The sequence below is a fragment of the Clinocottus analis genome, unplaced genomic scaffold, assembly GCF_023055335.1.
Source record: "Clinocottus analis isolate CAN_PGR_092001 unplaced genomic scaffold, fCliAna1.0.p SCAF_12, whole genome shotgun sequence".
Taxonomy (NCBI): domain Eukaryota; kingdom Metazoa; phylum Chordata; class Actinopteri; order Perciformes; family Cottidae; genus Clinocottus; species Clinocottus analis.
Genome location: NW_027175843.1, coordinates 16,977,840 through 16,990,345, shown reverse-complemented (window position 1 = coordinate 16,990,345; position 12,506 = coordinate 16,977,840). Strand labels below are relative to the sequence as shown.

Here is a 12,506-nt window from a genome sequence, read left to right as displayed (position 1 = left end):
AACTTCTTGTTCATGTTGTGTCCTTTAAAATGTCATCCGTAGTAATTAGTTATATTACAAGCTAAGCGTCACCACAGTGCACATTTACAAACTTAAGAGAGGTGCGCGTTACTATTTGCCGTTAATTACTATTCTTTAAATATAAATATTTTTTTCTTAGGCGAATTACTCAAATGTGTAAAATGAGGACTCATATGTGATGTTTGAATAAGTGAACTGCCTAAAAGCCTGTAAGTTAAACAGGCACATCAAGCACACATGATCGCACAGAGTCTGGACGTCCAGAAGATTATTTTTTAATTTTAGTGACGATATTATCACTTGAGCATAATTTCACAAGAAAATATCAGAGCAAGAACAGCTGATTAATAGCCAGTTAGGGGGAATAAATTACCTCTTCACTGTCATCAGAGGGAACAGAATGACGACTCGTGAATATTCATGACCTAACACCACAATCTGTATGGAAAGTGTAAGGCTGGTCATTCGCATGCAGGGGAGATTTAACTCGACATACTCTGGTTTCTTACAGCCTCGCTCTGTCGGCGAAAAGTTAGGCTGAAATAAATGATTTTTCTGATTCTCTTTTTGTAAATAAGTGTAATTTTTTTGGAGCGACCAGGTAAACAATCTGTACCGCCACTAAACACGTTCACAAGATTACTGGGAATAGAAGGAAACTTCCCTCACTCTGTTCCCACCACAGTCTCCTTGAATATGTGCACATACCTTCTTTAACAGAGCAACCAGCAGCTGGTACAATGTGAGAGTCAATCCCAGCATTAACGCTGCCGTGAATACAGCGCAGCTGCGTACGGCAACAACGCATATGGCCAGAGAGGTCACGTGCTCGCTTGCGTGTGCGTGCACCTCTGCGTTTGTCCTGGACTCATGTCGCCTTCTGCTGCGGCAGACTGCATGATATTTTGGGTGAGCAGTTATGGCCGCATGCTCTCGTGGATCACACTTTCTTAGAAAGCCTTCCATTTCCTGTTTCGCACTGCCGTGGACTGCCTGCTGACTCCTCGCGCGCAACTCGTAACCAGCCGCCGGCTGGTGGGGGCCGCGAGTGGAAAACACAGCTGAGTGCAGCGCCGACCTCCGACGGCACGCAGTGAGTGAAAGCAGTGTTTGGCTAACAGAGAGCCAAACTACTGCTGAGCACTTATCTTGGTGGCTTGACTGTGCTGTGATGGGCTCGCACTTACTGCCTCTATGTGTCCTTTTGCTGTGACGAGAGTGTGTGGATGAAGCGTTCAGTAGCTTCAATTGTACAAAATGTAGATGCTAGCTGGCTAATTCCACCATGCATCTATGCTACACATGCCTAATCAAGGCCACACCAGTGGTTTGCAACCGGTTTTCTTTGAAGCCCCCCCTACATGTATCAGAGACAAGCTGAGCCGGTTTAAACACAGTTGTATTGTTCACAATGTAAATAAATTATATTATTAAAAATGGAGGGACTAGAAAGCATTACGGCTGATCCCTTAGGGGGATGCGGGCCCCAGGTTGGGAACCACTGGTCTACACAGTGCCTCTACCCCACTGTGGGTCATTTTAAACTTTACTTTCAAAGCTACTGCAGCTTTTTTGACTCGGTATGACAAGTTTTACACATTGTTACATTCGTTGGGTACTTTTGAGCAGCTACCTTCGTTTACCGATCGCAAACCCAATGTTAAAAGCTGGGGAAAGAAGAGGAATCCTAATTGCTAAAAGAGATGTTTACATCCTGAACTCGGCAGGGGCCTGAGCCCCCGGTTAAATTATCTCAACAAGCTAAATGCTCCTTAACCCTTAATTTAACTAACGCTGATTATAACCTCGATCTTACACCAAACATGTTTCAGATGTGAGGTCTGGCATTAAGGTCCTCACGATGAACAAATACAAAAGACACACATGCACACACACAAACACTCACACGCACACACGCCAATTAGAATGGTGAACAGTGAGAAAAGGGCTGTTCCACACTTGTGCTTCTGAATAGTCCGTGAGGAGAAAACCTTCAGACCAACGAGCAGAAAACGAGTGCAAACATCTGTGACTCTCACTTCACCTCTTCATTCTATTCTTCTGCTCTTTCTCACTCCGCAGGCACCCCTCTCTTTGCCACTGGCAAAAAGGACGCCTTAGAGAGTGCATGATTGACAAATGTGCTCTGATAACAAGCACACACACACACACACGCGCGCACACACAAAGAGTAAGTACGCAAAAAAGTCAAGCAAACCCACATCGATGATTGGCAGGCATGACATCAGTCCGTGACACTCCAATGACTTTCTGTCATGATTTTTGATTGGCAGCTGGCGGGCCCTCCTCCCTCTTTCATGCATGTGCTCTCTAATTATGCAACAATGAGAGGCAGCGGCTGGTCAAAAGAGAGGGTTTTACCTGCAGAAAGAGCTTGACAGAGCTTCCTTCCACACATTTTAGCGTTGCATTCACCCAAATCCGACCAAGAAGCTGAACTGCTTGCTCATCTGCGGTGTGGTATTTTAACTTTGTGACATGCCGGGCTGCGCCGAGTAGTTTAAAGCGCCGAAGCTTCAAAACGTTGCCATTTTGAATGATAAATCCACATTAAAATGCTAGGTGTACTTGCATTAAAATGATATTACATTATCATCATACCAGTGGCATAAAATGGTTCTAAAATTACATTAATAGCATTTCATCAAAATAATTTGTGGGACAATAAATCTTCCAACGAAATGAGTTACTGTGACAGGCCGGTGCAATAGTCCACTCTTCCCCTCGTCCTCTCTCTATCTCTCTCTCTCTGTCTCTCACACACACACACACACTAGTTGTATTAGTTAGACAAGTTATATTTGTTAAAGAAAGTCGATTTACAACAATAAAAACAAACTAATTTAATCTGATAAATCGCCTCTTTCAAATTGAGGATTTTGTCCGAGGATTTTTTTAAAGATGATGACATCATAAAATAGGACGGCAGACAACGAGCTTTAAATGTTAAAATAAAACAATACATTTGGTGCAGTCCTATTCCAAACCGTGGTATTATCTTACCTTATTAGTTAACAGTCTCCGTTATTTGGCCCTTTTCCACATGACCACTGCTAACAAGGGTTAAATAATGTTTCTGTGATGACGTATATTTAATTTTTTATCATATTCTTTTAATAATGAAAAGAAAGAGGGAGAATATGGAAGGGAAAAAAAACAGATATCCTCGCTCCGGCCAGTAAAAGCACCCCCACTGACGAGATTGGGCTAACAACCCCAACGCTGGGGCACTCTAAGTCTAGGTGCTACATTATGACCAGCTGGAGAGAGAGGAAAGAGGAAAATATGTGAGAAAGAGAGGGAGAGTAATTGCAGGCATCAACAAGAGGTAAAGAAAGAGAATCAAAGCTCAAAGAAAACGACGGCGCTCTAATTCTAACCTTAACTTCCTGTGCTTTTATACGACGTGTTCCTATGGTGGCTGCGATCTCCAATTATGTTGCTCTTTGAGTTTTAAGTTCTGCTCGGAAGAAAAATACTTTTGTGCATTTTCTTTTGAAAGTGGATCATTTATTCAACGGTCAGGGGAAACATACGTGCAAAGAAGAAGAAAATAACACAGCGACGCGCACACACACGCAACAATGGAGGCGAGTACGCCTGTGCATGATGACAACCAGGCTAGCAACCCATGCATTAATTACCATAGATTCTCATAAATTCGCACCATTTGAAATCTGAAAATGAACAGCATGCACACATACTTTACGACACACATGAACAATCACGTAAACATGTCGCACTGGCAACAGCGGCTGTCCCTCGTTGGTTCTCCAAGACCTATTACATCCCCAGTCTCACCTCATAGATTTCCATATCTTCATTTGTACACTCACACACACACACACACACACACAACCCACGCTCTGGAGTCATACTCATGTTGATGATGTTTGCCGGGCGTTAATCTACGGTTGAAGGTGCGCACGTATATGTGAAAGATGCATATTCAGAGTTGCCAGAATGTTTGGATATCAACCTTGATGGTCTGTGCAAAGAGAAAAAAGATGCACAGATCAGAGGGAAAAGTGTCACACAACTGCAGACGATTTGGAAACACACGACCACACGCTTACACACATACACACACACACACACACACACACACACTGTCTGAGGAAGATTCACAGCAACTGCGTGCCAGCTATATGACAACCATCTGACGGTGTGACCAATCATGTTTTAACACCGCATGATTATTCATGACGGTAGGATGGTTACCATCGTGAGCTCGCGCTCACACACACACACACACACACACGCACATCCACACGCATGCACACACACAGATGATTGGCATGACTGATTGGCAGGTGGCAGCAGTTCAGATGACAGAGTGAACGAGCAAGCTGCTCACTTTAAAGGGCATTTCAAACAAACTTTCACTCGGGTTAATGGACTGGATGGCACACAGCAAAAAATACATTCAGCTGTTCTACACTTCCAATTTCTCTCTTCACTAAAGGCTGATTTATACTCGGGTGTTACGCAGAGACGCAAACACGCAATACACGCATGGCCGCCCTTGCGTAGTCAAATCGGCCATTTTGCGTGCTTGCGTGCGTCACCCCAAATTTCTGACTATCCGTCAAAGCAACGCAAGCCTGCAAGGCTATGATTGGTCCGCTAACCACGTCCTTTCTGAGTCTCGCATTTCCGGTTTCATGGCATAAAACCGCTGTTTTTAAAAGCCACAGCAGAAACACAAACAATAGATCCCGTTGAAGAACGTTTGGCTGAAGAGGTCCTGCAAATATGAGCGTTTATATAACCCGTCCGACGGAGTATAAGGACACACAGATCGAGGTGAATTCCTGGAGGGAGATATCGGTGAACGTCGACGTGCAGGTCGACTCTACGGCCGTTGCGCCACCTACTGTTCTGGCTTATGGAAAACGCACGGGAACTATAAACCAAAACGAGTCCGTCGATCCGACTGCGTGGCCAGCCGCAGTTGTGGTTGCAAGAGTATAATTCGCCCTTAACTTTCATGCAAAAAACTTACGAGTAGCCTTTTTGGCAGTTCATTTGGAAAAGTACAATAAGAGATAGATGGACTATTAACGTTGTAGTAATACTGCCAACGTGTGTCTTTGCAGTAGGTGCATCTAAACAGAAAGCAACATTTGGTAAAGAGGCCTAGTGTTTCAAATGTGTGAAACAGACAATGATGTACGTTTCCATTCACTTCCATTCTTGGAGAAGTAGTATCCCGCAACACCTCTCCTGCAGACCATTAGGCCAATCAAAGCTGGCCTTAGATGAATACGACAAATCAGCAGCGTGGCCTGGATTGAACTGTACTGAATAGCACCAATTTGCCTTCTCAGTCTGCCTCCATTACACGCAATCAAATGCAGATAGGGAACTGGAGCTAGAGGGAGCAGACCAGAGAGGAAAAATTCAAATAGTGCAAAGATTATGGGGGTGGGGGTGTGAAAAGATAGAGAGAGAGGTTACAAGAATATGGCTCGATAGAGGGAGAGGAGAGAAAGGGAGAGATTATCGGCGGGCTCTAATCAAGGCCCTCTTATGGTGATGAGAGATGGGGTGTAGAGGAAAGGTCTAAAATATCCTCGGGTGTATTATATGGTTTCTTAAGGCACTTAAAGCGAGACATGATGGGGGAATTACTGGTTAGTTGAAAGGATGGATGGAGGGATAGGTGTATAGAGGGAAGCCTGGGTTAGATTAAACCGGGGATATTCTCGAGTGTGCCGTATAGGCCTGTCTAGGCCATAATAACACATGGTGCAGTAGATGTAGAGGTAAGATGGATGAACGTAGGAAGAAGGGATTGGGCGTAACCTTCACTGAACTCTCAAGCACTTAAAACATTGCTAAGATGGAAAGACAGAGTAAACGAGTGAAGGAAAAAATATCTTGAAGTGTGTCATTTATTGCCTCGGAGCTGTAATGGTGACGGCGGCAGAGAGGGAACGATTGGGATCCTCAGGTGTGTAATCTGTGCAAATATAGAAATACATTACATCGTGCCGTAGAGGGACTATTGGTTATACATATACCTTGCATAGCGGCATATGCTAACACCATAAACATATTCAGTTATCATTGAGAGAAACACACACCTCTATCTAGCCGGCGTCCCATCAGCTGTGAACAGGCTGAGGTATAAAGAGCAATATACTCTCAAGTGCATACAAAAAATAAATATGGCTCTCCATAAGAATATTTCTCAGTAAAGAATAAACCTATAGGCAAAAAGTACACTGAAGTGAGAAAAAAACACGGTGGAAAAGAGGTGAAGAAAGAGGTGGAGACTTTCAAATAAAATAGCACAGAAGCAATTAAATCAATTACAATTAGTGCATATTACTGTAATTTCATAATGTTTACCTTTAAATAACTTACAATTCTGAGATATAATCTTTCTGTGGTGAAGTCGGACTTTGAAATCTGGAAGTGTTTCTTTGTTCAAGTTCACACAGACTACTTTTGTAAGTGCATTTTTTTAAAGGGCAGCGGCTGAATTCTCTCCATCAAATTGCATGCGAATGTTTTTCTTAAGATCTGAATCTCTGTAATGGTCATGTGAAATCCCTTTTCAGAAACCGACGTTAGGTAGCAATTAAGGAAGAAAGTACAAATCGTTCATTGAAACACTTTGCCCCATTCATGCCGCGCTCTACTTAAATGTCCCATTCACATTGGGAGATATAGTGTTTAAAGTTAATCACACGAAATAGTTCTGACAGATAATTTTCAGCACCTCTTAAGGAAATTGGGGCACCGCTTTAAGAGTTGCCTTTGTGTGCATGTGAACATGTGAATGTGTTTCAAGAGGGGGTGCGGGGACCTCAGTGTTCACGTTGAAGGTTTATTTTAGTCTCATATAGTGTGAATAAACGAGGTGAGTGGAGATTGTGCTCATTTTTATGCCCTTTTTGAGAGAATTTATTTTTTTTGTAGACGACGGCCTCCATTAATTTCCTGACGTTGAACAAAAGCATTATTTCTGTCATACACACGCACGTTATTGCAGTGCTGCGACAGTGGGCCAACCGATCTGAAAACACTGATGTCGGCTGGGTCTGTGACGTTGGAGAAACCACCAACAGCAAGCTGCGTTTGAGCAACGAGCCAACCAAACAACCAGCACAGCGCTGACAACTCTTTTCCAGCAGCAAGTAGCGGGCAGCACGAGCGCCAAAAGTTGCTGAAAGTTTGTACCACTGACAGCTTGTCCCCTCAGGCCTCCCCTACAAAACACCCCCCCCAACCCTCCAACATTACGAATGTAAACAATGATAATGGATATTGTTGGCACTCGCAGCTGTCACGCTAGCAGCTCGCGCAATTAGTGCACGGACAGCGAGCGTGCAGGCAGGCGGTGGGTTTGATTTATTGATTTGCTTTCAAGTGAATTCCAAACTTTAATTTGAAGGCTTTGAGACCGGTTATGTTTAAAACATTAAAAGGATTACAACAGTTTATGACAAACATTAATTGAGTGAATCTGGATATGATGTTCAGCTAAGAATATGACAAACTTTCTATATGATAACCAAGTGAAACGTCGCTGTTTATCAATGGATTATTGACCCCGTATTGACCCCGGCCACCACGTTTAGGTTTGGGATTTCAGCAAGTACTGGTATAATTTCTGTACCGGTACGCACAAATGTCTTACGACAACAAACGCATCAAACTCACACACACACACATTCGCCCACTTACCTTAAAAGGCCAAATCCTATTTTCTTGCTCTTCTTCTCCGTCTCCTCAGGCTCCTCTGTTTTCTTTTTCTCTTTCTCCTTTACTTTCCCCTTACTCTTTTCCTTCTTCTTCGTTTTTGGTTTCTTTTTCTTCTCTTTTTTGCTTTTCTCTTCGATCCGCTCGCCCAATCCCTGGCGGGATGAACTACTTGCAGGGGTGTCCCGGCCTGAGCTCAGCTCTGAACCGTCGTCTAGAGGGATAAGAAGAACAGTGTTTGAAGGAGCGGCAGAAGTGGAAGGTAAAGAAAATGATTGCAGTGCTGTGTCCACTTCCATCGTTTTGTTGGATTTGAATCAAATAAAATCATCGTTTACACAAAGACACTCAAACTGTTGACGGAGGCCCAGACTTTAAATTGATGTAATAGACGTTTTGTAAACTAGGATTACCAATGCGATGTTATATGGAAGTGTGAAACCTTGTGAAAGATGTACCATTGAAACCCCAATTAAAACACAATACCACATATCAGACACAGATACAACGCAAGCATGCAAACAAACAAAAAGGAAAAACAATAATGAATTAACTTTACAGTGAAACAATTAGAAAACTTTCAAAGTGTAAACTTTGATGCCTCATTACTTCTTCAACAGACCGGAGGCCTGGTGTTGAATTACAATGATCTCACACACACACACACACACACACACACACACACACACTCACACACACACACACACACACACACACACACACACACTCACACACACGCAGACCACTTGTCAGATTTCATAAGATAAACAAACCAAATTAGTTACTTCAATTGAGATTTAACCTTGTGGACATTCACTTCAGACTTAATTACAAAGGCTGTCTAACAACCAAATGGTATTGTATGTGTGTGTGTGTGTGTGTGTGTGTGTGTGTGTGTGTGTGTGTGTGTGTGTGTGTGTGTGTGTGTGTGTGTGTGTGTGTGTGTGTCTGATGATAAACAGTGTCATGCTTGTGTCAGACCTGGTTTGTTTTCCATTTCAGAATTTAAAATTGAAAATGACCTTAGAAAATATAAAACACCTTTTTTTTTGTTTGTTTTCAGTTAACAATGGTCAAGTGTAAATCATCTGTGTGTATGTGTGTGTGTGTGTGTGTGTGTGTGTGTGTTTTTGTGTGCACAAAACCGGTCAGTAAATGGAACAAAAAAACAATAAATATTCTAATCTTAAAAAAAGACCAGGCCTCATTTACATAAACTTGCATTTCCTCTCTAAAATGGGTTCTTAAAAAACTAACATGAATATCAAGAAAACCCTACATCTGCTTCACAAAATAAGTGCAGACACTGGCTTGTTCGGATTGGTCGCATTGAATCCGGACACGTCAGTATTGATTTCTAATGATAACCAAAAATAGTCAACACTGTTACTGTGACATATTTGAACCGTGCGCATCATGTTCTGCTTTCGACCGACTGTCGGTACGGTGTGAATAAGGAGACATAAGAGGTACTGTATATATATATATATATATATATATATATATATATATATATATATATATAAAGAGAGTGACAAAAGCAGCTATTAAGCACTATAATCCATCCCAGCTGACGTTAGACATCAAAGCCAATGACTCAGCCTCTGTTGAATCGTCCTCTTGACAACTACATTCACTGGAAACTGTAAAGCGCCGCAGTTAGCCGGATTCGGCTCAGGATGCCACACAATGCATCCGCTACTCATCAACCCCGACTAAATATTCACTGTGCACTTAAAGTGTCAAAATGTTTGCCTTCCTGATCACCGGTTGTCTCCAGGTAAAACTGCTCAAAAATGGACAAATAGTAGTTGAGACGGGTTTGCATTAACAATGAAGTGAAGGTACAATTTAAGCCCAAGCGAAGGTGAACACTGAGAGAGAGAGAAAGAGAAGAAGAAGAAGAAAGAGAGGAGTGCTCAGTAAGCTTCAGAGGACTGTTTCCTGTCAATTAACAGCAGCTCTGGAGGTGCTGAGCATTGAGAAAGACGGTGACAGATGCGTCCACTGTGTGTGTGTGTGTGTGTGTGTGTGTGTGTGTGTGTGTGTGTGTGTGTGTGTGTGTTGACGTGCCCTATTAGTCCTATCCTGTGCAAATGTAGTGATCTGAAACAGCCCGACTCATTACTCTAGTGGTGACTGATAAGCGCTTGCTGCTAATAACACAGTTGGGAATTGAACTGCACCTTCCGGTGAAACAAAAAAAACCCTAAACAAGAAGCTACCATTCGGCTCCTGGATAAATATTTAAAGCTAAAAGCCCAGATCTGAATTGAATCACTTATTGTAAAGCAATGCTGCCGCTTAGCTTCACACGTGTTGACACGTTGAGTCATGGTGTTCTTCTGGCAATGCCCTCGTCCTGCTTTGCTGGCAAACGTTCTGGGTTGCTCTTTACTCAACTAATCACATTCGACAGCGGATTTAAACCGCGCTGAGCTCACTGGTGGCTTTTTGAAATAGTAGCCGAGGTTTTTATTGGGGAGCACGCTGAGCCATGAGTCTTCATCAATCGCCATGTAAGGGAAAATCCATGTTGAGGCACTAAAGATATTAGTGCCTCACATTTTTACATTGATTTTTTACAGAAAAGTAACAGCGACTGAGAGATGCAACATATTTAAACCTTTCAGTGTGAATTATCTTTGTCTCTAACTGGAAACTGCTCTTAGAAAGAAGTAGGCACATGTGCTTCTTCTATTTCAGTAGAAGTGGGAGGCCTTTATCGGGCACCAATGGAAATACTTTGAGAGGGAAATTACCATATATGGTTACTTGCACGATAGACGGGTAAATGTTCATTCTTTTTGAATAAATGTAGAAAAAAAAGAAGTAAGAATTGTTAGGCACGGCTTAGTCCCCAACTTAAAGCGCTTACACCGTCCATCCCTTACCATCATCTTCTTCAGGTGGGCCATCGTAGGATTTATCGATTGCTGCTCGGAAGCTCTCGTTGCAGCCTCTTCCTCTGACCATGTTTGGCCGAGGTCGATGGAAGGGAAGGAGTTCATTATTTCTGTTAACCTCTGACATGGCCGTCTGGAGACTCTCCAAGGAGCTGGACTTTTTCAAGCCGAGGGTGGGCCCGAGTTCTACAGGAGTTGATGGAGCTGTTGGACACAGAGAGACACAGAGAGAGAAATGCCGCCATCAGATTAATGATAATGAAACCAACCCATTCAGCTAGGGATGATGATTATTATCAATATTGTATGGAACAATATGAGTTGACAAATTATAAGCCAACTGGAATGTTTATGAATGTGTAGCTGCTACAGTCGGTTCAGGACGGAGACAGACGAGTGCCATTTTTCTCCAGGTCTGATCAAATGGGTTTACTTGGCTGTGCCTTGCTCTGATTGGTTAAAAAAAAAGCCTGTGGAAACCACGGTTATAGGAGCCGGAAAGACCGCGACATGGCTGAACTCTGGAGAGCAGAGCCAGGAAAATAACAAATAAAAATACAGTGATGCAGTTAAGTATGCTGTTGGTGAGTTTGTGATGGATGTGAGGTCTGCTTCACTGTTGCCGGTTCTCCATCCATCATCACAAGTACACCGTGAGAGATATTACGGAGGGATGATGTCGAGGAGAGGGACGGATGAGAGGAAGCAATGGTGGAGGTATTTGAAGGAAGAGCAAGGAAAAGAGGCTGCTCAGTTTCACAGTACGTAAAGTCCACAAGTGGTGTAGAAAGCATGCTCTGCTTTACGCGGACTAGCTAGCGATTAATGCCATCCTGCTGCAGAAAGCCAGCCAAAGCTAATGACACGCTGAGTGCTGAAGTTGGATCAGGTTCAGCCTCGAGCCCACTGTGAGGCTTCCACCTCTTGTGAGGATTGCAGATTGTGAAACAAAGGAGGGAGCGAAAGGTAATGTGTGCTTCCAATTTGGTTTGTCGCTGTGTGACACCTCAAGCAGGGAGAGACGCTGATGGTGGGCAAGATGGGGAGGAGACGGGGAGGAGGATGGAGGGGAGAGGGAGGGGGGGAGGGGGAGGCATGACAGGCAGAGAGCAAATTAAGTTTCCTCCGGGGAATACCACGGTGGCACAGAGGGAGACAGAGAAAAATGGGGACGAAGGGAGGAAGGCTGGGCTGGCTGCCAGCTCAAAATACTGGTAATCCTCACACACACACACACACACACACACACACACACACACACACAGATAAACACACGCACATACACACTTTGGATTCCTAGCTGGCTCTGGCTTGTCGATATGATGCCACTGTGATTCATGATAGCTAAACCTGCATCACTTTAGCTAATGATTCCCTATACACACAGCTCCTGTGTGTGCGTGTGCTTTTTTCTCAAAGCGGAGGAGATGAGGGCTGATGTGACTTCCACATCTATTTAGTCAACCATTAACCAAACACACACTCTCATACATAGAGTAATATCGTGCATAGAATGTATGCACATACGTAATGCAAGTCTGCTGCTGCAGAAAGGAGACGGACGAGGGCCGTGACATGTGACACTCCCATCCATAAACGCAGCGTGCACGACATTCAGACACACAACGAGTGGTGAACGTACCACAAGTGCTGCGTGAGGAATCGATGTGGAATCAAACCTGAGTTTAGTCCGATTCGGTGGCTTTCTTTGATGGAGATAAACAGATACACATCTGAGATTGAAGTTTTCTTGGAAATAGCACAAACTTTAAATCACGTTGCTCTGTCAAAGGAGAAAAAAAAGGCACCATCCCTCCCATTATGTATCTATAAATCAAGTCTAGA

General features: G+C 43.3%; 1 protein-coding gene across 3 annotated transcripts in view; it reads right to left on the bottom strand.

The window, feature by feature from the left end:
- The window catches only part of pard3bb (par-3 family cell polarity regulator beta b), a 180,865-nt gene that overhangs the window by 70,636 nt on the left and 97,723 nt on the right, over window positions 1–12,506 (bottom strand). For all 3 annotated transcript variants that reach the window (XM_068572961.1, XM_068572959.1, XM_068572960.1), the window contains exons 18-19: window positions 10,650–10,865; window positions 7,741–7,969 (exon numbers count right to left, since the gene is read on the bottom strand). In XM_068572961.1, the coding sequence (XP_068429062.1) occupies window positions 7,741–7,969; window positions 10,650–10,865 (445 nt within the window). The remainder of the gene's footprint in view (window positions 1–7,740; window positions 7,970–10,649; window positions 10,866–12,506) is intronic.